We start from the raw sequence: 24432 nt of genomic DNA on the forward strand, positions 1-24432 counted from the left end.
TTGTCATCCCCTCCACCCCTGTCGTCCTGCGGGGTGACTTTCTGAACCTCACGCCAGGTGCTGACTGTGGTTCAGCTCTTTTTTAAGTGTCTCCCCAACAGGAAACAAACCAGGGCTGCCACGGTGGTTTTTGCTGCTGGGGAGCACGCGTGGTTATATGCCCCACTTCGGTAAAATTGTGACATTATTTTGTTATAGCTTTTGGTTGCACCTTGGTGCTTTGCTTTGTTCAGATACGGTTCATTTTTTTAGTATCTTTTTCCCTATTTGACATATAATTTCTTTTTGCATGTACCAGGGATTGGCCCACTACAGCCCACAGGTTAAATCTGCTTGTTTCTACACATAAAGTTTTATTAGTACTCAGCCACGGCTGCTCATTTACATATTGTCTGTGGTGGCTCTCAAGGCAGAGTGGGGCAGTTGTGACAGAGACACTGTATGGCCCCCAGAGCCAAAAATATTGAACCCCCGGCCCATTACAGGAAAGGTTTGCCGACCGCTTGTACTTTGTGCACGTGGAACATGCTAGAACATTCCAGTTACTTTCTCTGGGCACACTTCTGTCTTCTGCTCTGCTCTCCCTTCCCAAACATAAGGAAACCAGGTTCCCACCCTCGTTCCAGATGACTCCTGTCACCAGCTCAAATTTTCTGCGTTGGTCTGTGCCACGTGTGTATTCATATATTCATAAACATACATCTATCTACAGGGGAGTCTGAAAGCGGTCTTGGGGGGTTAGAAAAGAAGGACTTGGATGTAGATGTCCCAGAAGTTCATCTCATAAGTTCACCTTTCAGCTCTCCCTCTCCTGCTCGAGCGCTCTGTGTTCCACAGGCAGCTGGGAGCGCTTGTGCAGCCAGGGTGTTTGAGCTCTGGCTGGGGGTAGTGGGAGCTGCGTCTGGGGCCCCTCCCGATCTCACATATCCAGGAGGGGCCCTCGGAGGGTTTCCAGCCGCACCCTGGGCCCTAAGACCACCTGCATCCTGCCTGCAGGGCAACACGGTCTGCCGGGGCGCAGCAGGACGAGGACACCAAGCAAGACCCCAGTGCCTCCCGGACCCACCCTCCCCCCGACCCCCACCCCTGGGCCCTCCCTCCACAAGCTGCCAGGAGAGGCAGCATGAGCTCGCTGGGGCTGATGGGGCCAGGCCAGAGGTGCACACTCAGGGCCACAGCACCCCTGGGGGAAGCTACCGTCTGGGGTGCCAGATGTGTCCCCAGGAGGATGCGCTGGAGCTCACGGCAGAGGGAGAATTCAGCCAGAGGGATGTGAGCATACGGACAAGCTTCTCGTAGCCTGGGGTTGGGGTGGCCATGTTGCCAGCCCTGGTGCTCAGTACGTACTAGCAGGCATGGGTGTTCCCAGCTCACCACAAGGACGTTACAAGATGTGGAAAATGGTGGGAGCCGCTACAAGGAGCCACGTGGATCGGAAGGAGGGAACGGGGGCAGAGTGACAGGCAGCCCAGAGACTGCCCAGCTGAGAAGTAGGGCCACACCAGAGCAGGATGGGGGTACAGAAGGCTGAGAGGTTGTCTTTGGGGGTGTGGAGAGGATCGGGGTGCCCTACAGCTGTGAGTGCCTAGGCCTTTGATCAAGGGGACCTTGGAAGCGTTAGGGAGGGGACGGCCTCCTGGAAGCCGAGGCCCACCGGCATTCTCTACCCCTCCCATGCCCTGAAGACCCGCGAGGCTGCCTTTCTGGCCTGCTGCCTAAAAGGGCAGAGCCCTGACGCATTGCAGTAATCTAAGGCTATTTTAGACCAAAGTGGAAGTTATATTTTTGGGAACGTTGCATCTAAGAGAAGAGTGAAATTATGGGTGTATTTTAAGCAACCAGAAAGGCTTCCTTGGAATTTGCAAAAAGAGTTGATTAAAAGGCAAAGCATAGCTCCGGGCCCAGGACACCCCTGCCATGGCTGCCGCCCTTTCAGAATATTCTGGGCACTTTGCTGCACCAGGGCTGGGTGGTGGGTGGGGATGTCCGTCCGTCATCTATCAGCTACATCTGCCTCGCTGTTTGGATGCAGCCGGGCGTCGAGTGACCACAGGGCCTGGCAGCCGATTTGTTTCCTAGCGATTATCCAGGATGGAGTGGCTTCAGGGCCCTGTCTCCAGCATCACTGGGGAGTTTCCCTCTGGAAGTTTCCTTCTGTGTCATTCAGCCACTGCTGGCTGCAGCCAGTTCCCAAGGCCAGGCCCAGCAAGACCTCAGTTACCTGAGGCCCAGAAGTGATCTGTCTTTTGGAAAGGCCAAGGGGTCAAGCCCAAGGCTCTCGGTCAACCGCCCAGCCACTGACCAGCCCTGTGACCCCAGCTCATGGCTGTAGACCGGCTCCTCCTGGGTGGAGGGCGAAACGGCCACCCGCTGGCAGTGGTCAGGTGCCCGGACCCAAAGCCTTCCATGATGTGAGCTATCAGGATACGCTAGATGGTATCCTCACCCCTTTAACGGAGAGTAAGTCACAGCAACCTGTGAGTATTTACACACTTCCACTTAGCCCTTCCTGAGGGGCCAGGAATCTCCAGGGCAGCCAATTAAAAAAAAAAAATTTTTTTTAATTGAAGTATAGTTGATTTACAATGCTGTGCCAATCTCTGCTGTACAGCAAAGTGACTCAGTTATACACATACAGACGTTCTTTTTTTTCATATTCTTTTCCATTATGGTTTATCACAGGATGTTGAATATAGTTCCCTGTGCTCTACAGTAGGACCTTGTTGTTTATTCATCCTGTGTATAATAGTTTACACCTGCTAATCCCAAACTCCCAGCCTTTCCCTCCCCCACCCCACTCCCCCTTGGCAACCACAAGTCTGTTCTCTATGTCTGTGAGTCTGTTTCTGTTTTGTAGATAGGTTCATTTGTGCTATATTTTAGATTCCACATATAAGTGATATCATATGGTATTTCTCTTTCTCTTTCTGACTTACTTCACTTAGTATGATAATCTCTAGTTGCATCCATGTTGCTGCAAATGGCATTATTTTTTTCTTTTCTTTGGCTGAGTTGTATTCCATTGTATATGTGTACCACATCTTCTTTATCCATTCATCTGTCAATGGACATTTAGGTTGTTTCCAGGTTTTGGCTATTGTGAATAGTGCTGCTGTGGACGTAGGGGGTGCGTGTATCTTTTTGAATTACGCTCGGTTCTTAGCCAGGGGTGATTCTGCCATCAGGGGACATTTGGAAACGTCTGGAGATGTTTTTCGGTTGACCAAGGATGCTGCTCAACATCGTACAGTACACAGAACAGCCCCTCTGCAAAGGATGGTACGTCTCCAAATGCCAGTAGGGCTGAGGCCGAGAAACCCGCTCTAGTTTAGGGGCCTTCAGGATGTACAGTTGAAAATCAGGCCTGGGGCTCTGGACAGAGTCTGCAGGGAGCTGTGTGGATCCAGGAGCCACTGCAGGGACAGAGCTGCTTATTGGAGGTGTGAATATTGGTGAGATTGTGGGGAGGGGGAGAGAGAAGATTACAGGGACCTGCAGCCCCAGAGGGAACTTCTCCAGTTCTGCCAAAGTGCCTGGACCAGTTCTTTCCCCTCAGCATGTGACTGTGTCCCTCCCCTCGGAATTTACCACCTCCAGGTCCTCTGGGCCAAGAGCCACCTCTGCCAGGAAGCCCGACTCAGCAGTGCATGTGCTGTGTGACCTACGGCAAGTTGACCTCTCTGCTCTGCCTGCTGATCTCTCCTGCCCCAGGGCCTTTACACGTGCTGCACCCGCCTGCGTCATCACCTAAAGGCCACCCTGGAGCCTCCTGGGAGAGGCAGAGGAGAGCTCCAGAAGGTCACGAGGCCAGCAGAGTCCTAGCACAGAACCAGCACAGTGTGGCTCCCTGCCTCACACCCTGAGGCTCTGAGGGGCCCTTTGGTGTTCAGGGCCCACTTGTTTCCTGCAGGAGATAGTCTAGCTTAGCAGCCCCAGATTTCAGCTATGACAAAGCAGGGAGTGAGTGCGCCCTGGGATGAGGTCCTGGCAATGCTGAGGTTGGGGGGACACCTCATGGGGATCCAGCCCTCCTGTGCATGGGCAGCCTTCTGCACCCGTTCCAGAGCTGCCCCATAAAGAAGATGGGAGATGCCAAGGAGGGGCCCCCCACGAGAGAAACGAAGGCTGGGGCAGGCCTGTGATGGAAGGTCGAAGGGAGGATCGCATCCACCCGAAAAAGAGGTGACTGGAAGCACTTTACCCCAGAGCACTGGGGACATCAAAGGGCCTTTGGACCCAGTGATCCTCCTGGACTCAGGCCAGCACCAGCTGTGGCTTCCCCAGACCCAAGGAAGACAGAGTAACCCGCCAAGGCAGGCCTGGCCATTGCTCCTACTACCCCTTTTCAAAGAGTGGATACAATGGAGATCACTCAGCCATAAAGAGGGATGAAACACTGACACATGCTACAACGTGGGTGAACCTCGAAAATGTTATGCTGAGTGAAAGAAGCCAGACACAAAAGGCTACATATTTATGATCCCATCTACATGAAGTGTCCGGAACAGGCAAATCCAAGGAGACAGAAAGCAGATTAGCGGTTGCCAGGGGGCTGGAGGAGGGGGGATGGGGAGTGGCTGCTCACGGGGACAGCGTTTCCTTTTGGGGTGATGAAACGTTCTGGAACTTGATAGAGGTGACAGTTGCACAACATAGCGCACATGTCAAATGCCACCGAATCGTACGTTAAAATGGTGAATTTTATGTTATATGAATTTTAGCACAATTAAAACAGAAATGCAGAGCGGGCTGTACACATCCGGAACGCTCCCCGTCAGGTCCCACGACATCCACCCCTCGGATTCCTTCCCATCGATCTTGCAATGGGCAGACAGGAGCCCAGCCATGCTAGAGCCGGTCCTATCAGCTCTGGCCTCTGGGGTGGCCCCAGGGGTACCTGAGCTCCATCTCCCAGGGCCTCACCCCAGCCCCTGATCCAGCAGCAGGATGTGGGACTGGCTTGAAGTCAGACCTGAGCCCCGTCCCTACGGAACAGGCCCCCTTAGGTGGAATTTCTCAAGCAAGTGTGGGAAGTGCCTCCAGAATGTTTCATCCAGCCACTTGTCTTGAACATCACCACTTCCACCCATGAATGTTCGAAGTGGAACATTCATTATGCTAATTGGCAAAACCCTCCCCCAAGGTTGAGTGACAATAAAATTGGCCAGAGCGGGTTTGCAGTGGCTCCTCCCGTGGAGTGTATCCTGGATCAAGAAGTTTAAGCTTAAGCGCTGACATAGTAGTTTATACCAGGGATCTGCAAACTGTTTCTGTAAAAGGCCACATTAATTAGCATTTCCAGATTTTAGTGCCACGCAGTCTCTGTCACTGCTTAGCTCACAGCTACTCACTCTGCATCATAGAGCAAAAGCAATACGTAAACAAACGGGTGGGGTTGTTTGCCAGTAAAACTTTATTTGCAAAAACAGGCAGTGGGAGAGAAGCATCAAAGATACCCAGATTGAAGGACATTTTACAATATACTCAACCTGTCCTCCTTAAAACTGTCAAGGTCTCAAAAAACGAGTCCGAGAAACTTGGCTTGGAGCCGTCAAGGAGATGTGAGGACCGAATGTAACGTGGGATCCTGGGACAGAAAAGGGACATTGGGGGGGAAATGAGGACATCCAAATGAAATGCTAACTTAGTTTAATAATAATATATCAGTCAATATTGGTTCATTTGTTCGTTGTGACAAATGTGCCACCATAATATTAACAGTAGGGGAAACTGAGTGTGGGGTACTTGGGAGTTCTCTGTCATAGTCTTAGAAATTTCCTGTAAATCTAAAACTGTGCTAAAATTTAAAAAGTTATTAAAGAAAAAAAAGGTATCAAGCCAGATTTGGCCTGTGGGGCATAGTCTGTGGCCCCCCCCCCGCCAACACACACACACACACACACACACACACACACACTTAGACAAAATCCCACCACATCCATGAGATGTGCAAAGCAAATCTCAGGTAAGGTCCTGGCAAACTGAACTTTGACCCCATGCACCTCTGCCCTCTCCTCCTTCTCCATTTCGGTCGGCTGAGCCATCACCACTGGTCTTTGGTGCTTTCCTCTATCGCCTGCATGCCCGCTATCACCATATCCTGTTGTCTCTTCCTCTGAAATATTTCCTCCCACTGCCCGGGCTCCAGCTGGTGGCCCCGCTGGTGTGTACAGGTGACAGTGTCCAGAAGCCGGGGTGGTGTCCGTGGTACTGGCTTCCCAGCCGGGCCTGCATCAGAACAAAGCACAACCTCTCGTCAGGACTGGGGCCAAGCCGCTGAGCCCAGTTTCCCAGATAATCCCTTGCTTCTCGGGGCTGTGAGGAATCACAGCTGAGAGGTGGCTCTGGACAATGATTTTTCTTCCTGCGCCTGTTCCTTCATCATCACGGGGGCCTGATTTCTTCTCCCTCTCCCCTCCACCGTACAGTGCCTGGCTGAACAAGGCTACCGAGTGGCAGTCAGGATGTGAATTGGACCCATCTGGGGTTGGGGTACTGGTGGGGAGTGGCTGATCTCGGTGAAACCCTGCAATATGAAAGTTTCCTGTCTCTCGGGGCTAAGCGTGAGGAAAGCTGTCTAATTAAACTAAGCATACTGAGCATGAAGCTCTTTGCTCTGTCCCGCTCTTGACTAGCAAGACCCCTACTCCAGGTGTTCAAGAAAGAGGGAGGGGTGTAAGTAGACATCCTCTTGCTTTATTTCTCCCTAGAGATACTTCATTCTCATAATAAACCCTAGGGCAGTAGTTCTCACCCTTCCAGGAATCAGAATAGCCTCAGGCTCTGGTTTAGGAATTTTGACTCCTTAGCCTTTCCAGAAATTCTGCAAGTCTGGGTTGAGGCCCAAGTCTGTATCTTTAGCTAGTCCCCACAGCTCATACTTGGATTCTCAACCTTTTCTCTCTCTCACCGTAACCTACCAGAGCAGCAAGGTAATGGTGACTCATGGTGGGGGGCGGGGGAATCTTGACAATTCTGACTCTCCTTCCCCAGTGTTGTAAGCAGGGGAGCCCCAGGATGACCGGTTTGCTCACCCCAGGTATGGAGGGTGGGCCCAAGGGGAGCCTGGGGCCCCAAGGGGCATCCCCCTCCCCAAGAGTTTGGAGAGAGGCTACAACACCTGTAGGGAGGGTGGAGGGAGCTCTGGAGACCACAGACTGTCCCTCCAGCCCACCCCTGGGAGCTCAACTTACCTCACATATGCCAATGCTTAGTTTTGCTGCATGGAAAGTATCAGAAGTCCTTGCTGTTCTCATCAGCAGCACCATGCAGTTTGGGATTTGTGTAGGGAGACAAACATCATCCTAAAATGAAACCTTCCATAATGAGCCGCCCACTTACGGAACAAGCCCTCCACTCACACGCCCCACTTGGCTCAGCCTAAGTATGGCTCCTTGCAGTCCGCCGGGCCTAGTGGGTCCTCTCTCCCAGATGCATCCCACCACACAAATGCAAACCAAATCAGTTGCAAAGTGAGGTTGAAAAATCTTGCAAAAGGTGCATGATTTCAGGAACTCATCAAAAGTGACCTGGAGAGTTGCTCTGACTTCTGGTTACTCAGCCACACTCACAAGCAGCAGATGGGGAAGAGAGCTAGTGATGGAAGCCTGAATTTCAGGAGGGAATGAGTCCATCGTGTTGCTAAATCTAAACAGGTTCATTCTGCCTAAACGGAGAGAATTTTCAGCTTGGCTCACAAAGCAAAGTTCAACTCCATGCTTTATGAACAAGACACAACTAAACCAAAGTAGTTCAGGAAGCTAAAAGTAAAGGGACAGGCACAGATGTATCAGGTAGATAGAAACAGCATAGAACACAGCTGCAATTCTGACCTGTAGAGCTCAGGCCTCTGAACATCGCATGATGAAGAAGATTCATCATAATGCCAAAATCCTCAATTTACTCTCAAGGTATAATAGTTGTCAATATCTATGCATCATACAACACAGCAGCTGCTTTTACAAAGCAGAAATTATAAAAGACCCTGGGAGAAATAGTTACAAACACATAACATAAGGCTCGTTGAGTGGACAGCAAATAAGCAGGGATGTAAGATGCCCAAACCACACATTTAGGCAGATCTTGTGGCCGTGTTGCAAACCCTTCACTCCAATATGAGAATAAGTCTTAAGTATTCATGGAATGTTCACAAAACTCATCCCTATATCAGGTCACAGAGAAAGCGTCTAGAATTTCCAAAATGGGAAATATTACAGTCAATGCTCTTAACAATGCAATAAAACTAGAAATTAATTTTTTTAAAGCCCTTCCATATGGAAAAAAAAATTTTTAAGAAAAAGTAGCCTTCTGTTAAGTCTTGGATGAAGGGGGAGTTATAAACCAAAATTGTGGATTTTCTGAAAATCAGTGACCAAAACTGTATATTATCAGAATCCATGAGATGTGTTTAAAGCAGTAATGAGAGGACAATTCGTAGCCGTAAACACTTTATATCCATAAATATGAACAAATGAAAGTAAGCGAATTAATTTCCCAACTCTAAAACCTGAAAAAAAGAACCAAGTAAACCCCAAAGAGAATGATTTGGGTATCAAATGGATAAGATGAGCCCTCAGGGATCTTGATGAATCCCTCAAATATTTTTGGTACAGTAAGAACCAAGCAAGACTCTCCCCAATAAAAGCTTAATTTATTCTTTATTCTTTCTGTGATCTACATGTGGTTTCATTTATAACCTAAACCAAAATTCAGTGAAGTATGAGATACAATAACTTGTTTCATATTTGATTTCTTTTTTCTTTTTTTTCTAAGATTCTATCACCCCACCTCCCCGCCACTCACTCCACGGCACAGTTTACCATGAAACTTCAGCCCCTGGTAGGAATCTGTCCATTTCAAAGGGCCTTGTTCTGGCGCCAGGAGCCCTTGTTTTCAGCGTTTCTGTCCATGTCTGTGGCTGACAGTCAGTGCCCTTCCAGATAAGAGTAACAGAGCCTGTTAGAAACTGAGGGCACGGAGATGGGGTGAGTCTTATGTCCTGTCGGCACTCAGCTTTCTCTACGTGCCTCCATCTGCCCATCTGTCCGTCCATCCAGCCTGCCAGGTGTCCCAAGCCCCGTGGGCAACAGGAAGAGAACAGAACCCGGGCTAAGGCTGAATGTCATCCAGGCCCTGGAAAGTTTCCACTTCCTCATCTGAGATTTGGGGAGCCATGAGGTTAGGGGTGATTCCTCCACTTCCTGCCCGGCATCCACAGGCCCACTGAGCCTGCAGCTATCACCTACGTGGGCTGGCAGGGGGTCGGGGGTCCCGTCTTCCTCCCCACAGCCACCGCCTCTCACCACCATCATCGCCACCCCCTTCCCACCATCATCCTTGTCCTCACCCTCCCTGGATCCATCTCCCTCCATCTGTTCTCTGCACAGCACCTCTGTGGAAATCACATCAGCCGTGCTTCTCCCTTCCCCACCTCCCACCCCCTCCGCTCCCAGCTCCCAGGGAGCTTTTCTGTCTCTCCACACAGCTCCTCTGAGCCTGTGACTCCACTGGCCCATTCTGCCCTCCATGCTTCCTGGTCCTGCTTCTCTGTGTCCCTACTGTGCTTTGGGGGGAGACCAGTCAGCCCAGGCAACACTCACACCCTGTCATGCTCACCTTGCATGTCTGAGTGTTGGAGTCTTCTCCCGGCCCCAGCACTGCCCTGGCCCCCTTTGGGAGAAGGGGACGTTTAACCGAGAGCCTCTAGAACAGTGGCTGGCACACCTACCCTGTAAAGGGCCCAAGGGTCAGTATGGTCAGCTCTGCTGGACCAGTCTTCACCACCACGACTCGACTCTGCCATAGTCCAAAAGCAGACACAGACCGTCCGTAAACAGACACGGCTGTGCGCCAACAGAACTTTATTCATGGTGACTGCAAGTTGAATTTCATATCACTTTCATGTGTTGTGACATATTCTTTTGATTTTTTTTTTCCAAGCGTTTAAAAATGTGACAACCATTCTTAGCTCACAGACCACACAGAAACAGGTGGCTGGCCGTAATTTGCTGACCCCGGTAGAGGTCAGTGTCTAAGCCTGCCACCCACCCCGCATTCCCCCCATCCCGGGCATCATGTAGGTGTCCTCCCCGTGGCCACGTCCACTCATGTACGGGTCGTCTGTGGCTGCTTCACGCTCCCACAGCAGAGTTGAGTTGTTGCAGCAGAGCCCCAAATATTTATTAGCTGGCCCTTCATGGAACAAGTTGCCCCCGACCTGGTTCACGCAGATGGTCCCGTTTCGTCCTCAAACAACCTGAGAAGACAAGGGTTTACCCCTTCATTTTACAGGAGAGGAACTTGAAACTCGAGAGCAGTGAACTAATTTGTCCGAATCCCCTGCCGATGCAGAGCTGTTCTTCCGGGCTCCTCCCCAGAAGTAGCCCTCCACCCCGCACACACCTGGGGGTTATTTTCCTGGCATTTCCACACAGGAAAGCCCCAGCCTGACTGGATGCCCCCGGGGATGTTTGCTCAGCGGACACAGCAGAGCAGATCTCCAGGGCGCCTCGGTCCACGGGCCGTGGGACGCCTCCCAGCTCTCCTCCTGCGGGTCCGACAGTCGCCTGTGTCCCCAGATGGACACGATCTGGGCATGGGCTGAGTGCTGTTTCACGTAGAAAGGTACGCCTGGAACTTGGAGAGCACTTGGGAAAATAAAATAACCCGAGTTCCAGCGGTGGGGCTGCCGTGCCAGGGCTGGTTCCCAGTCACCCTTGGGTGTTGCCTTTCTGCACCCACACCCAGGGCTGGAACAAGAGGGCTCCTGCAGGCCGGTGAGCGGGAGACAGTCTCCCTTTCAGCCCCATTTTTAGGCTTCACAGTGGCCTAATATTTGCTAGTGTTCTCTTACCATTCGCAGCCTCTCCTGGCAACTGTGGTCACTCCTCCCTGGCCTTGACTGGACACAAGAGATTCGGAAGTCCTGTATGGCATGGCTTGTGGTACCAGGGTGGGGAACAGAGGCTCTGCCCAGATGTGGCATCGCAGGGGGAGGGGCAGTGTCAAGGTCACGAGAGGCAGTGGGCAGCCTCCAGGGTGTCGGGAGGTGGTGACATCTAAGCCATGGCCAAGGTGGACGTGGAGGGGGCGTCCCTGTCGGAGCACCACCAGGGAGGGGGCTCTCTGAGGCTAGAACGGTGCCAGACACAACGGCAGCCGACCAATACAGTGTTGTCAAGTGAATGAATGAAACCACATGTACAAAAGCACCACACACTTGGGAAGGGAGGTCCCTGCGGCTAGATCAGGAAAACAGAAGGCCAACCCCACAACCAAGACGAAACCACCGCAGCAAGTGAGGATGGCTGCAGGTGTATCTGAGGGCAAAGGAGTTATCCCAGTTCAGGCCACCTCCGCCTGGCTGGAAGGACCACCACCCTGCAAGGTGAGGCTGAGGGACTTCTCTCCAGGGAAACCCCTACTCTGGGGTCAACTGTCAACACAGGAGATAGCAAGCACGTTTGCCTTGGTGAGCTCATTCCGTGGGGCTTTTCAGTTTTGAAATCTGAAAGCAAAACACTGTTTGCCTAATGCAGTCCGTCTCAAGGCTTGTCCAGTTTTCACGTGGGATGCACAAGAGACCAGGTGTGAACTCAAGGCTCGGGAATCCGCCTGCCGGGCTGCCGGGGCAGGCAGACACCCCGAAAAGTCTCAGGCCTGCTCACCTGGCTCCCAGCTCTGAGAACCAGCCGGGACCAGGGACTGAGCGGCTACGGCCATGGTGTGGGTTGGGAGTCGGGGCACTGGGTTCCAACCCGGGGCCATGTCAGCCACCTGCTGTCAGACTTCGGGGAGGTCAGTTGACCTCTCTGTCCCTCAGTTTCCTCATCGGAAATGGGGAAGGCAGGTCTGTCCCTTAGAGGAATTCGAGCAAAGGAAAGAGTCACAAGCCCGCAGCACTCCTGGCGTGGGGCTGGTATACACCACAGGTCATTCTTTGACGTTATATCGCCGTTCTTCCTAAAATACTTATTGCGCATTCCAACAGAGAGAAGAGCCATCCTGTTTAGATAGAAAATGCACTGTCTAGAAATTTCTGGCTATGTAGGCTGCTCAACCCTGGATGTTGGGTCTTAGTTGCGGCGCGCAGAATCTTTCGTTGTGGTGCACAGACTCTTCGCTTCATTGAGGTGCACGGGCTTCTCTCTAGTTCTGGCGCGCAGGCTTAGTTGCCCCGCGGCATGTGGGATCTTAGTTCCCCGACCAGGGATTGAACCGGTGTCGCCTGCATTGGAAGACAGATTCTTAACCACTGGACCACCAGGGAAGTCCCCAACCCTGGATGTCTTTGATTTAAAAAAGCTTTTTCAGTCTCCCCAAAGAAGAACCTCAAAGACAGAGGCAGTTAGCAGACAGCCAGACATCCCCTGGCTCTTGGCATCCTTGTCAGGGTAGGGGGGGCCACCTGGAGGGGGCACACGATCTGAGGAAGTCGGGGTACGGCTGCTTCGTTCATTTTACCTAGAAATCGTGCTTGGGGGCGGGGTTGAATTAATGGGTCATCTCTTTATGGTTTTTTTCCTTTCATTAGGTAAACTTTGAGCATGGTTCTATCTTTTTTTCCAAGTGTACAGCTTATGTTAGAAACATGTCTTTTATATTATAAAAGGGAAAAAAAGCATTTCAAAGAAAGTAGAGGCCTTTCTCAAATAGCGTTTTGCCAGAGCCGTGGATCGTCTGACGTGATGGGAAGACAGCACGAGCATGTGGCCACGCCTGCCCCAGTGCCAGATCATGTCGCATCACTGCTGGCACCCAGGTCCCCCTTCATCCCTTCCATCCATCCCCAACCCCACATGGTCCACCGGGCACACCAGCCACCCTTGTGCTTGGAGGCAGTGCACGGCCCCGGGAACAGCTACACAATAGCTCCCCTGGCTTCGGGTGCCAGGCCAGCATTTCCTCCTCCTCTAAGGGACGTATAATAGCACCAACCGGATATTTTTAGATCAGCTTTGAAAAGTCGCAGTGTGTTGAGACCGCATACCAGACGCATGAGGTCACTAGGCCCCGCACTGGTAATCGCAAAACCAGAGAGATGGTGGGCCCTCACATCCCGAAGACATTCCCGCTTATCCCCAGGACGCCAGGCCTGGTTGTTTCCTTGGAAATCGCCACAGAGGCTTGTCCCGAGTTCAGAAGGGACCACTATGGCTCTCCTGGATGCAAATGTGCATTTCTGGGCTGTCTCTGCGGAGGCCCTGAACACAGGCGCTGCAGGGACTTAGGACTTGCCCCTGGAGGGAGCCCACTCGGTGTCGGGCACCCCTCTGCCATCTGTTTGAAGTTAGGACAGGCAGGACTTGGCATGCTCGCTCGTGGGAGCTCGTTTTACCACAAAGCAGGTCTGTCCTCAGCTCAGACACCACCCTGCAGGGTCTGGAAGGAAAGGAGGAGACAGATCTGCTGTCTGCTTTTCTCAGAGCTGTGGCTTTACCCCATGGACTTTACCCCTTTAAAAGCTGAACTTAGAGGGAACAGGAGGTTAAACCTGGAAAGATAGTTTTCTTCGCCAGGGAGCCCATCAACGCCTGCAGTGCACGTGGGGACCCTCATGACAAGAGGGAGCCCCAGACAACCCGACCCTGCAAAACCCCTTTTACCTCCACGTGTACACAGCAGTGCTTCTCAGCTCGGGCAATTGAGCTCTCTCTGGGGATGTTCTGGGTTGTCCCAGATGCTACCGGCATCTGGTGGGTGGAGACCAGGGATGCTGTTCAACACCCTTCAGTGCACAGAACAACAGCCCCACCCTGAAGGTACCCCCTTTGCAGTTGGGGCCGGGTTGCCTCTCTGGGGCCGCCTCCTCCTCTGTCACTCCCCTGCTTGGCAACTTGGCGGTTGGTTCAGGTTTTACAGCGAGGCCCGTTTCTGGGGTCTGGAGCCCCAGGGGCAGCCGGGCAGGAAGTCACTCATCCTGTGACCTGATCAGCCAAGAGCGTGACAGGCACATGGGCCCAACCGGGGCCTCAGCCCTGATCGCGAGCTCTGCTGAATGGAACCATTTTCCGAGGAAGTACCCCAGGCCTTCCAGCAGATGCTTTTTTATGGGGCTTCTGCCTTCAGGCGGTCGCACCAGAAGCTCTGATCAATGAGGGACCTGCATCCATCCCCCCTGCAGAATGAGGGCTTCAAGAAAATCCCGGCTCCTCTCGGGGTCTCCCTGTTCCTGGCTCCCCTGAGAGCCTGGCCACCTCTCTGCACCCTGCCCTTGTCCCCCGCCCCCCACACACATATCCCATAGCAGACCTTGGCAGTGGCCCTCCCACCTCCTTCCAGCTGCGGCCTTCCTCCCTCCAACCTCCTCTGCCCGGCTCAGCCTCCTCAAACGGGAACCGTGTGAGCCTGACACCTTTTTCGTTTCTGCCAAGCTTCCCTTTTCGCATGTGCCTTCGGGGTGTCACGTCCCCCCATACCATCTCTGCCTCTTCCCTTCCTCTGCCCGGCCTCACCACCCCCTGTTCTACTGGCCTCTCACTCCCCCAAAACAGGGAACCCCACTCCCCAGATACCTTTCCTGCCCTGAGTCCCCCCCCAAGACTCCACCACACCCTCTCCCTGGCTGTTCTCCCTGTCTGGGTACCATGTGGAAAGGAGGTACCCCAGGAACCTGGGTGGGGGACAGAGGGTGTTCTCTGTTGTAATCTGGATGGTGGTCACATGGGAGACCCCCTGGGGACTTCACCAAGCCACAGGCTCTCAGCACTACGCAGACTTTCCTCTACATACTGGGAACGAAGCCCTGATTCTTACCACAATGTGGCTGAACCCCGAAAACATCAGTCTGAGGGAAAGAAGCCGGAGGCAAAAGGCCACCTAGTGTATGCCCTCACTTATGTGAAATGTCCAGAACAGGCAAATCCAGAGACAGAAAGCAGATTCGTGGTTACCAGGGGCTGGGGGAGGGAGGATGGGGAGTGAGTGCTCACGGGGACGGGTCTCCTTGTGGGGTGACGGAAATGTTCTGGAACTAGATAGAGGTGATGGGTGCACAACATTATGAAGGTACTAAATGTCACTGAAGTGTTCACCTTTAAAAACTCAGTTTTATGTTATGCCAGTTTTACCCCAATTAAAAAAAAAAAAATTTGCAGTGAACCAGCTTGTCATCCCATGGAATTGCTGGACCCCCTCCAGCCTGGGACCTGTCCCCACGTCTGCTCCCTCACGCGGCAGGTGTCCAGCCTGGAGCCCGTATCAACCCAGGGCCTAGCAGACTCCTTCTGGAAGTAAATATTCTGGATAATAAATATTTTCGGCTTTGCAGGCCAGATGGTCTCTGTCACAGCTACCCTGCCATCACGGCACAAAGTCAGTTGTGGACAGTCAGTAAATGAACGGTCCTGACCGTGTGCCCTTCACACGTCATTGACGGATGCTGACACGGGAATAGGATTTTTACATGGCAGGGAATATTACTCATCTTGGGGTTTTTTGTTTTTTTTTGGGCTTTGGGGGGGTTTTTTTTTGAAACCATTTACAAGTGTAAAAAGCACTCTTGGCTGACAGGCAATACAAAAACATGCAGTGGACCGGATTTGGCCCACAGGCCGGAGTTTGCTGCGTGAACAATTGTGACTGAAAAAGAATTCTGACGATTGGCATTTCTAACGTCCAGGACTTAAAACTTGAACCCCTCCCACACCCCCAAACACAGAGATAAAGAGTAAGCCCGTGGGATGCGCCGGGGCTACCTACCTTTCTGTTCTCCAGGTCTCACCTGGAGTCTCTGCGTGACTTGCAGGGAGCCCCCAGGCTCCAGGCTGAGGCCTGTAGACACTTCATCCTCGCAACCTGAAAACCTGCTTTTGTTTTCCTCCCAGGCCTTCGGGAATGCTAAAACGGCTCACAACAACAATTCCAGCCGATTTGGGAAATTCATCCAGGTCAACTACCTGGAGAGCGGCATCGTGAGAGGGTGAGTCTGTAGCCACCCACGCTGTGCACTCAGCCCTCGGTCTGAGGTCCTGAGCTTCCCTGCGGCGCGGCGCCAGCACTGAGCCAGCAGAGAGCTGGGTGCTGAAAGCGTGGGCTGGCAGGCATTTGTGAATCGTACAGGGAAGCAAGTGTGATTTTCAGTCGTTGATGTGAAAGTCTGAGCGGTGGGTCCAGGTGGGAGTGTGGGTGGGGGAGGGGCGGCACCTTCGTAACCAACCCTACCTTCCCCAGGGCAGCCCCATGGGCCCAGGCACCCACGGAGTGAGTGTAATGAGCTAGAGGTCCTAGCATGATAGAGTTTGCCAAGAACAGGCAAGGGCACGCCTCAACAGGTGCCCTCGTGTTGATGTTTCTAATTCAGTGGGTCCAAGGATGCCACAGGGGGAGTTGATGTGGACTCTGGCATTTGCCAAACGTGCCCCTTTAGCTAGAAGGAGACGTGATACTGGGTAGCAAAGCGGGGCAGTTGTCCAGGGAAGTACACAAAGGAGGCGGGTGGGCGGGAGGGAGGGTATGTAGATTGATGGATGGATTCATGGGTGGGTGGGTGGATGGATGGCTGGGTGAAAAAATGGATAGATTGATGGATGGATGGGTGGGTAGATTCATGGATGGATGGATGGACCCATTGGTAGATGGGTAGATTCATGAGAGGATGGTGGGTAGATTGATAGATTTGGATGGACAGACGGATGAGTAGGTGGGTGAGTCCATAGGTGGTAACTGGATTGTGAAGTTGACTGCCTGGTGGAAGTTAAAACAGGTCTACATTTTGTGCCAGAAATGTGAGTTCCTTAGGTGAGGGCACAGTTAAATTCAACTAAATGTGTAATGTTGAAATTGTGTTCAAAAAAAAAAAGAAAGAAAGAAAGAAATTGTGTTCATTTGCACTCTGTGCAATGGTTATACAAATGAAAATATCTGGCAGCTTTATGCAATGAGTTAATGTTACAAGGAATTATCTATTTTGTCATAACATCATTTCAGAATTTAATACTATAGCATTTTTTTTTCTTTAAAAAAATTATATTCTGGGTAGTTTCAAGTAGTTAAAAAAAATGTAATTGTGATTTAATACTGCATAGGGTTTTGGATGTTTTTCTAATAGGCAAAGGTCTTATGAGCCAATAAAACTATTTCACAGTGGGGAAAAAAAAAAGGCTTTTCGGCACAGTCCATTGCCTGGTGACTCGAAGGAACCCACCCCCTCCACATTCTGACGTGAGGGTCTGCGGTGGCAGTGGGATTTGCGAAGGCTCCAGGTGATGTTCTGAGCAGCAGGATAAGAAGCCTTAAATGTTAGACGCGGGGAGACCCGAGCAACAGGCCCCTGGAGGCCGTGAGAAGGCACCGGTGTTTCAGGAAGGGAGAGGTCCTCCAGGACTTCAAAGTATCCAGGTTCTTCTGTCCATCTAAACCTAACTGACGATCATTTCAGTTGATGGTGCCTGTTCAAGACGAGGACAGAAATGTTATTTTCCCAAATCCTTCAGCCTCTGGCTTCTTTCCTTTTTGGGCAGTGGTGTGGGAGAGAGACCCTCAATAAACGCAGCATCTGCTGTGGCCCCTTACCCCTCAGGGACACTTGGAACTGGGCCTCAGCCCCCCATGGGCTGTCCAGTGGTCTCTTCCCGACTACTGCTGGGCCCAGCTTGGCATCTGCATGGGCGGAGCCACCCAGCTGTTCCCACCTGCCCCGCAGGTCTCAACCCTTTCTCCACAAAGACCCTCACTCGTTTTATTTTATTTTATTCTAGTCTAGTCTACTCTAATCTACTCTATGCTGCGCTGCGTGGCTTGCAGGATCTTAGTTCCCCGACCAGGGATTGAACCCGGGCCCCGGCAGTGAAAGTGCTGAGTCCTGACCACTGGACCGCCAGGGAGTTCCCCCTCATTCCTTATTTTAAATCTGCTTTTCTCCCATGGGTCCATATTTTGCACAGTTGTATCTGCCACATTGCAGAGCCTCTGACCAGCAGGAAAGGCCCGGCATATCTTACTGGGTAGAGGACACAGAAACAAACTGTTTCTTTAGTTCCAGTGGCTCCTTGGGAGCAGAGACACCAAAAGGCTGCCACATGTTTTCCTGGGTCCCAGGCTGGCTCTGCAGGCCAGAAGCCAGAGCCTTTGCTGCCAGTGGGCACCGCTCCCCGCCTTCTCCGCCCAGATCGCTCCTTCCTGCGTTCTCCATTTCATGTCCTGTGGCTGCTGAAACAAAGTACCACAGACCGATTGGCTCAAAACAATAGTTTATTCTCTCACAGTTCTGGAGGTCAGAAGTCCAAGATCAAGGTGTGGGCAGGGCCACGCTCCCTCCAGAGGCTCTAGGGGTGGATCCCTCCTGGCCTCTTGCAGCTTCTGGGGGCTCCAGGCATCCTTGGCTTGTGGCCGCATCACCCCAATCTCTGCCTCTGTCTTCACGTGGTCTTCTCCCCTGAGTCTCTCTGTGATCTCCTCTTCTGTCTTTTGGGACACTTGTCCTTGGATTTAGGGCCCATCTGGACCATGGAGGAAGATCTGATCTCCAGATCCTTCACTGAATTACACCCGCAAAGACCTTTTTTCACAGTCACAGTCACATGTTCCAGCTAGACATGTCTTCTGGGGGCCACCATTCGATCCAGCACACCAGCAGGGCTGGCCCTCAGCTAAGTGGCCAGCGGGTCCCACCTCAGCTCCTGTCAGGCTCCGGGCCACTGTGGCCCTGGGTGGCTGGATCTCATAGACCAGCTTCAGAGTCCTATCTATGGCGTCAGATTCAGGAAAGGAAGTCCTGCCTCGGCCCTCGACTGTGGCCTGCCCACACTCGGAGGAGGGAGGTACACTTCCTATCCAGGGAGCAGCTGCCGCCAGCTCACGAGGAGTAGGCCCAGACCCGGTTCTGCTTTTGGGCAGGTGACACTTCTCGATGCCACTTCCCGCTGAGGCCAAGGGTCAGGGGCAGTCCAAGTCTTTCCCCGGTTCCCCAATTTTGCAAGGCCTCGTCTTCCTGTGGGCTCAAGGGCTCAGTGCCAGTGGGATCCCTGGCTCCCTCAAGACCCCCGTAGGGGCCTAGGCTCCCAGAATGATCAGCAAAGGGGAGGGGCTGTAGCCAGTCAAATGACAGCTCGGGGGCTTCCCTGGTGGCGCAGTGGTTGAGAATCTGCCTGCCAATGCAGGGGACACGGGTTCGAGCCCTGGTCTGGGAGGATCCCACGTGCCGCGGAGCAACTAGGCCCGTGAGCCCCAATTGCTGAGCCTGCGCGTCTGGAGCCTGTGCTCCGCAACAAGAGAGGCCGCGATAGTGAGAGGCCCGCGCACCGCGATGAAGAGTGGCCCCCGCTTGCCGCAACTGGAGAAAGCCCTCGCACGGAAACAAAGACCCAACACAGCCATAAATAAATAAACAAATAAATAAAAATTTAAGGAAAAAAAAAAAAAATGACAGCTCGGTGCCCCTGAGGGGTCGCTGTCCTCCCGCATATGCCAACACAGTACAGGGAATCGGCTACAGACTGAGGTGAAAACGTGAGTCTAGGAACAGACGCAGCCTTCTCCCCCAGGAAAACAAACTGCTGAGGACTACAAGTTACTGGCCAGTGGAAGGAATGGAAGAAAATACAGGTTTGAAAGAAGAGACAGCACAGGCTGAGCCCTTGGAAACCCACCCGTGCAGGTTGTGTGTGCGCATGTGTCTGTGCAAGGCTGCAGACAGAAGACTGCTGTCCTGTGAGAGAGGCTGGCAGCATCTGGCAGGCCATGGACCAGGGGCCCGAGCCTGCCACCCCTCGGGCACCAGCTTCCTCTTCTGTGTAACAAGATGGGTTCAGATGAGGGTGACCTGCAGACCTGTGCAGCTCACACACGTGGTGATAGTGGATCCCATGAGAGGCAGGGCCACTGCCAGGCTCAGGTCCCTGCCAGGCCACCTCCCTCCTGTGGGGTCCCAAGCAACGTGCGGCCTCTCCCAATTTTTAGCACCTCATCCAATCCATCGGTGGGAGCCACAGTGCCCATCCCCGGGGGGCATTTAAATCCAGGTCATTGAATCCCTGCAAAACAGTGCCTAGAACCTCGTAGTAGATCTCCAAGGAGTGTTTGATGTCTCCGTTAGCATTGAGGATGTGGCCGCAGACATGCCTTGTTCCTGCCCCAGAGCCCACATAGCCTCGTGGACCCAGGTCCTTCAGATGTCCATCAGCTGATAAACAGATAAGCAAAATGCGGTGTGTCTGTACGTGCAGACTATTATTCAGCCATAAAAAAGTATGAAGTTCTGATACACGCTACAATGTGGCTGAATCTCAGAATCATTGGGTTGAGTGAAAGTAAGCAGACACAATATTCGGTTGACCCTTGAACAATGCAGGGGTTAGTCGAAAATCCAAGGATTACTTAGAGTTGGTCCTCTGTATCTGAGGTTCCTCCAAATCCACGGTTCCTACGTATCTGGTTCCACATCCATGAATTGAACCAACCTCAGATCACGTAGGACTGTAGCATTTACTATTGAAAAAATCCATGTATAAGCAGACCCACGGTTCAAACCTGTGCTATTCAAGGATCAGCTGTACTGTACATACTAAATGAGTCGATTGATTGATTGATTGATTGATTGATTGATTGATTTTGGCTGTGCTGGTTCTTTGTTGCACACGCGAGCTTCTCTAGTTGCGGCACACGGGCTGTAGAGCGCACGGGCTCAGTAGTTGTGGTGCAGGAGCTTAGTTGCGGTATGCGGGATCTTAGTGCCCTGACCAGGGATGGAACCTGGGCCCCCTGCATTAGGAGCACGGAGTCCTAACCACTGGACCACCAGGGAAATCCCCTATTTTTTTTTTTTAATTCTAGAACATCCAAACTAATCTTTAGGGGTTGGTCAGTGGCTGCTTGAGGGTGGGTGGCAGGGAGAAATGACAAAGGGCCCACAGAGACTTCTCAGGGTGATGGATGTGATCAGTATCTTGGTCATGGCGGTGGACTCACAGGGATTTGCATGTGTCACAACTCATCCAGTCACACACTCTAAGTCTATTGTGCATCAATTATGCCTAATAAGGCTATTTTTGAAAATTACGTGAAAGGACCCAGTCAAAACTCATCCCGTTGCGCGCTTTGAGTATGTACAGTTTATCGTGTATCAATCATCAATAAAGTTGTTTCGAAAAGAATAGAAAAGTGAATCCATTATCTTGTATTTCGATTTTCAATTAGAGAAACATTTCATGGCTGGGGAGATGGTGGGAGCAGGGTTCAACCTTCCAGTGTTATTCGTGGGCACATGGGTCCAATCGTTTCAATTCCTGCCACCTGTGGGGCGTCCTGCGTGATGCCAGGTTGGGCTTCCATACAGCTGTCATCCCAAATCTGGTCTGGAGGGCAGAAGTGGCCAGCCCAGGTTCCTTATTTTTATAGATGGTAGTCGTAGGGCGAGGCACACTTATGATGATTGTATTTACCTTTAGAGTAAGATTTTCAACATTTAGGTTGCTTGTTTACCACTCTCAAGGTGATTACCTTTAGGTCCCTGTGTTTACCGTGGGTCCAGGGACGTTAATCTGCAGCTGGCTTTTCCATGGTAACAAATCACTCTTGTTCTTCAAGGAAACAGTATTAACGTGTAACACTTGTCCTTCTTTTTCCTCTTGATGACAGAGCTGTTGTCGAAAAGTACCTGCTTGAAAAGTCTCGCCTGGTCTCTCAAGAGAAGGATGAGAGGTAGGGGGATATTTCCTTGGTGATCCATCACATCTGCCTTCTTCCCTATGAAGGAGAGAAGCAGATGTCCTGAGATGGGGGAAATCTACAGGAGGCCATGGCGGATCTCCTGGGAGCGTGAGCTTTGCCACCTTCTTGTGCCTCCGCGGGGCTTTTACTGGAGTAGGTGCTCAGATGTCTGCCAGAATGTGGTTAGATTAGAAGCGTCTTTGATCCTCCAGTGAGCAAGACATATGCCCACCGCCTGAGGAATCTACTCGCTGGAGAAGCTCCTGGTTTGATTTTTGGGTTTGTTTTTGTTTTTTTTTTTCTTAAGACATTATAAGAATCGACTTATTGTCTCAAATTTGTACATAGTCGAGCTGCTGTTTCCTCCCTGGCCTGGTCTCCAAAGCAATATTAGTAGTGGTTTGAAGAGTAGCTGTCACTCGGCCTCCAAAAACAACTTTTTTCTCCTAATTTTGACCCACAGGAACTACCATGTGTTTTATTATTTGTTACTTGGCGTCAGCGAGGAAGAGCGTCAGGAATTTCAGCTCAAGCAGCCTGAAGATTATTTCTACCTCAACCAGGTAAACAGCCCCGAGACCCAACCACAAACGCAGCCTCTGTTCCCCACGGGCTCTTTACGCGCTGCTGGGGGGTCAGAGGCCGTCCGCCTTGGCCCTCTCTAGCCCCCAAGCCGACTCCAAGGAGGCCCAGAGGGGGGAGGCATAAAGGACCCCATTCATTCCCCACGTCCTGGGCCATACCCCATCAGTTCCAGCCAAAATCATCCTCGCGCACCACCCTCACCAGCCCAGAAGTACCCAGAGCACTGCCGACTTTGTTTTTCAGCATAACTTGAAGATTGAAGATGGGGAGGACCTCAAGCACGACTTTGAAAGACTCAAGCAGGCCATGGAGATGGTGGGCTTCCTCCCTGCCACCAAGAAGCAGTAAGTGGGCGGGCCCAGCTGCCCTGCCATCTCCCACACAGGCACCCCTGGGGCTTACCAGTCACTCTGAGATGTGACCCACCCCCTCGTAGGAGCCTCACTAAGGAGAGTAGCGCAGTGACAGGGGATGCTCGTCATTAGCCATTGGGAGATGCCAGTTAAAACCACAGGGCTTTTCAAAGGTCATTCATCATTTTAAAATCTTTTTTTTTTTTTGGCTGCATCACTTGGCTTGTGGGATCTTAGTTCCCCGACCAGGGATCGAATCCGGGCCCTCGGCAGTGAAAGCACAGACTCCTAACCACTGGACCGCCAGGGAATTCCTCCATCATTTAAAAATCTTAAGCCCCACATTAACAGACTAATTAACAGATTCTGTTAATTAGCAGAAAGCTACACTATCTCAGTAGATGAAGAAAGAAATCTAATAAAATAAAATTTACTCAGGTATATTTACCCAAAAAACAAAAAACCACAGGGCTTTTGCCCAACAGTGTGGGTATACTTCACAGTACGGAGCCATACACTTAAAAACGGTCAAGAAAGCAAATTTTATATGATGTGTATTTGACCACAATTAAAAATTGTTTTAATTCTTCAAAACCACACAGGGTGTTCTCCACACCTGCCCGGGCGACCAGGATACCCAGAGGGAACATCTCTGCCGAGCATGGTGCTAGGGGGGCACGAATGGGGCCAACTGCTGTGGACAACCATTTGGCAGTTTCTACTACGGATGCATGTACACAACCAAATGCATACATTTGCTCACCCAGAGACACGCACATGAAGGCACACAGCAGCCTTGTTTATAACGGCCCCCAAACCTGGAAACCCTCCCAAATGCCCACCAACCAGAGATTAAATAAATAAACACATTGTGATATATTCCTTCAGGGGTCAGCGAACTTTCTGGAGAGAGACAGATAGTAAATATTCTCAGCTTCGTGGGCCACGTGGTCTCTGTGGCATGTTCTTCTTTGCGTTCTGTTTTCTTTCTTAACGACCCTTTAAAAATTGAAGAACCGTTCCGCCCCACCACCCCACCCAGCAGGATCTTAGTTCCCTGACCAGGGATTGAACCCGCGCCCTCGGCAGTGAAAGTGCAGACCACCAGGAATTCCCTTAAGAACCGTTCTTAGCTAAGGGGCTGTACAAAAATGGGACCCCAGTTTGCCGACTACCTGGACAACCCCACACACAGCAGTGGTTCTCACTGGGGCCCCAATTCCGCCCCCAGGGGACACCTGGGCTTGCCTGGAGACATTTTGGAGTGTCACACTGCAGGGGTGGGAGGGGAGCCGGGTAGGTAGAAGCCAGGTGCCAGCAGTGCGGAGGCTGAGAAGTGCTGGTCGGCAGCATTAAGAAGGGACAGTGCTACAGACGGTAACACGCCTGGCTCCCATCTCACACCTTTTCAGTAAGAGGCCAGATGCAAGTACACGTGATTTCACCGAAGTCAGGTTCACAGACGGTGTTAGATGTCAGGACAGTGGTTCCTCTGTGTGGGCTTGGTGGGGCCGGGGGGATGGTTCCAGGGCCCAAAATGTTCTATTCCTTGGTCTGAGTGCCAGTTACAGGTATCTGTACATTTTGTGACACTTCATCAAAACTCTATACTTGGGGAATTGTGTGCTTTTTTTTTTTTTTTTGGGGGTTTTTTTTTTTGTATGCATGTTATGCCTCCATAAAAAGAAAAGTTTTAAGCTCCCCCCAACACCACTACCACCAAAAAAAAAAATAGAGATATGTGCCTCCCAAGTCCTATTCCACAAAGAGCCCCCAGTGGAGGATTGGACATCTTTCGGATTTCGTGTGTTCTGACTGGAATTGCTGGTTTTACGAATTCAGCCTCGTT

General features: G+C 51.7%; 1 protein-coding gene across 11 annotated transcripts in view; it reads left to right on the plus strand.

Annotated features, from left to right (window-relative positions):
• The window catches only part of MYO9B (myosin IXB), an 89494-nt gene that overhangs the window by 26938 nt on the left and 38124 nt on the right, over positions 1–24432 (plus strand). For 10 of the 11 annotated variants that reach the window (XM_082453339.1, XM_082453344.1, XM_082453343.1 and 7 more), the window contains exons 3-6: positions 15825–15919; positions 21574–21636; positions 22109–22208; positions 22474–22574. In XM_082453339.1, coding sequence (XP_082309465.1) covers positions 15825–15919; positions 21574–21636; positions 22109–22208; positions 22474–22574 — 359 coding nt within the window. Of the gene's footprint in view, positions 1–15824; positions 15920–21573; positions 21637–21699; positions 21925–22108; positions 22209–22473; positions 22575–24432 lie in introns of those variants that run through there. The other variant, XM_082453341.1, reaches the window with a different exon arrangement.

Source organism: Balaenoptera physalus (assembly GCF_965194825.1).
Source record: "Balaenoptera physalus genome assembly, chromosome: 3".
NCBI classification, from domain to species: domain Eukaryota; kingdom Metazoa; phylum Chordata; class Mammalia; order Artiodactyla; family Balaenopteridae; genus Balaenoptera; species Balaenoptera physalus.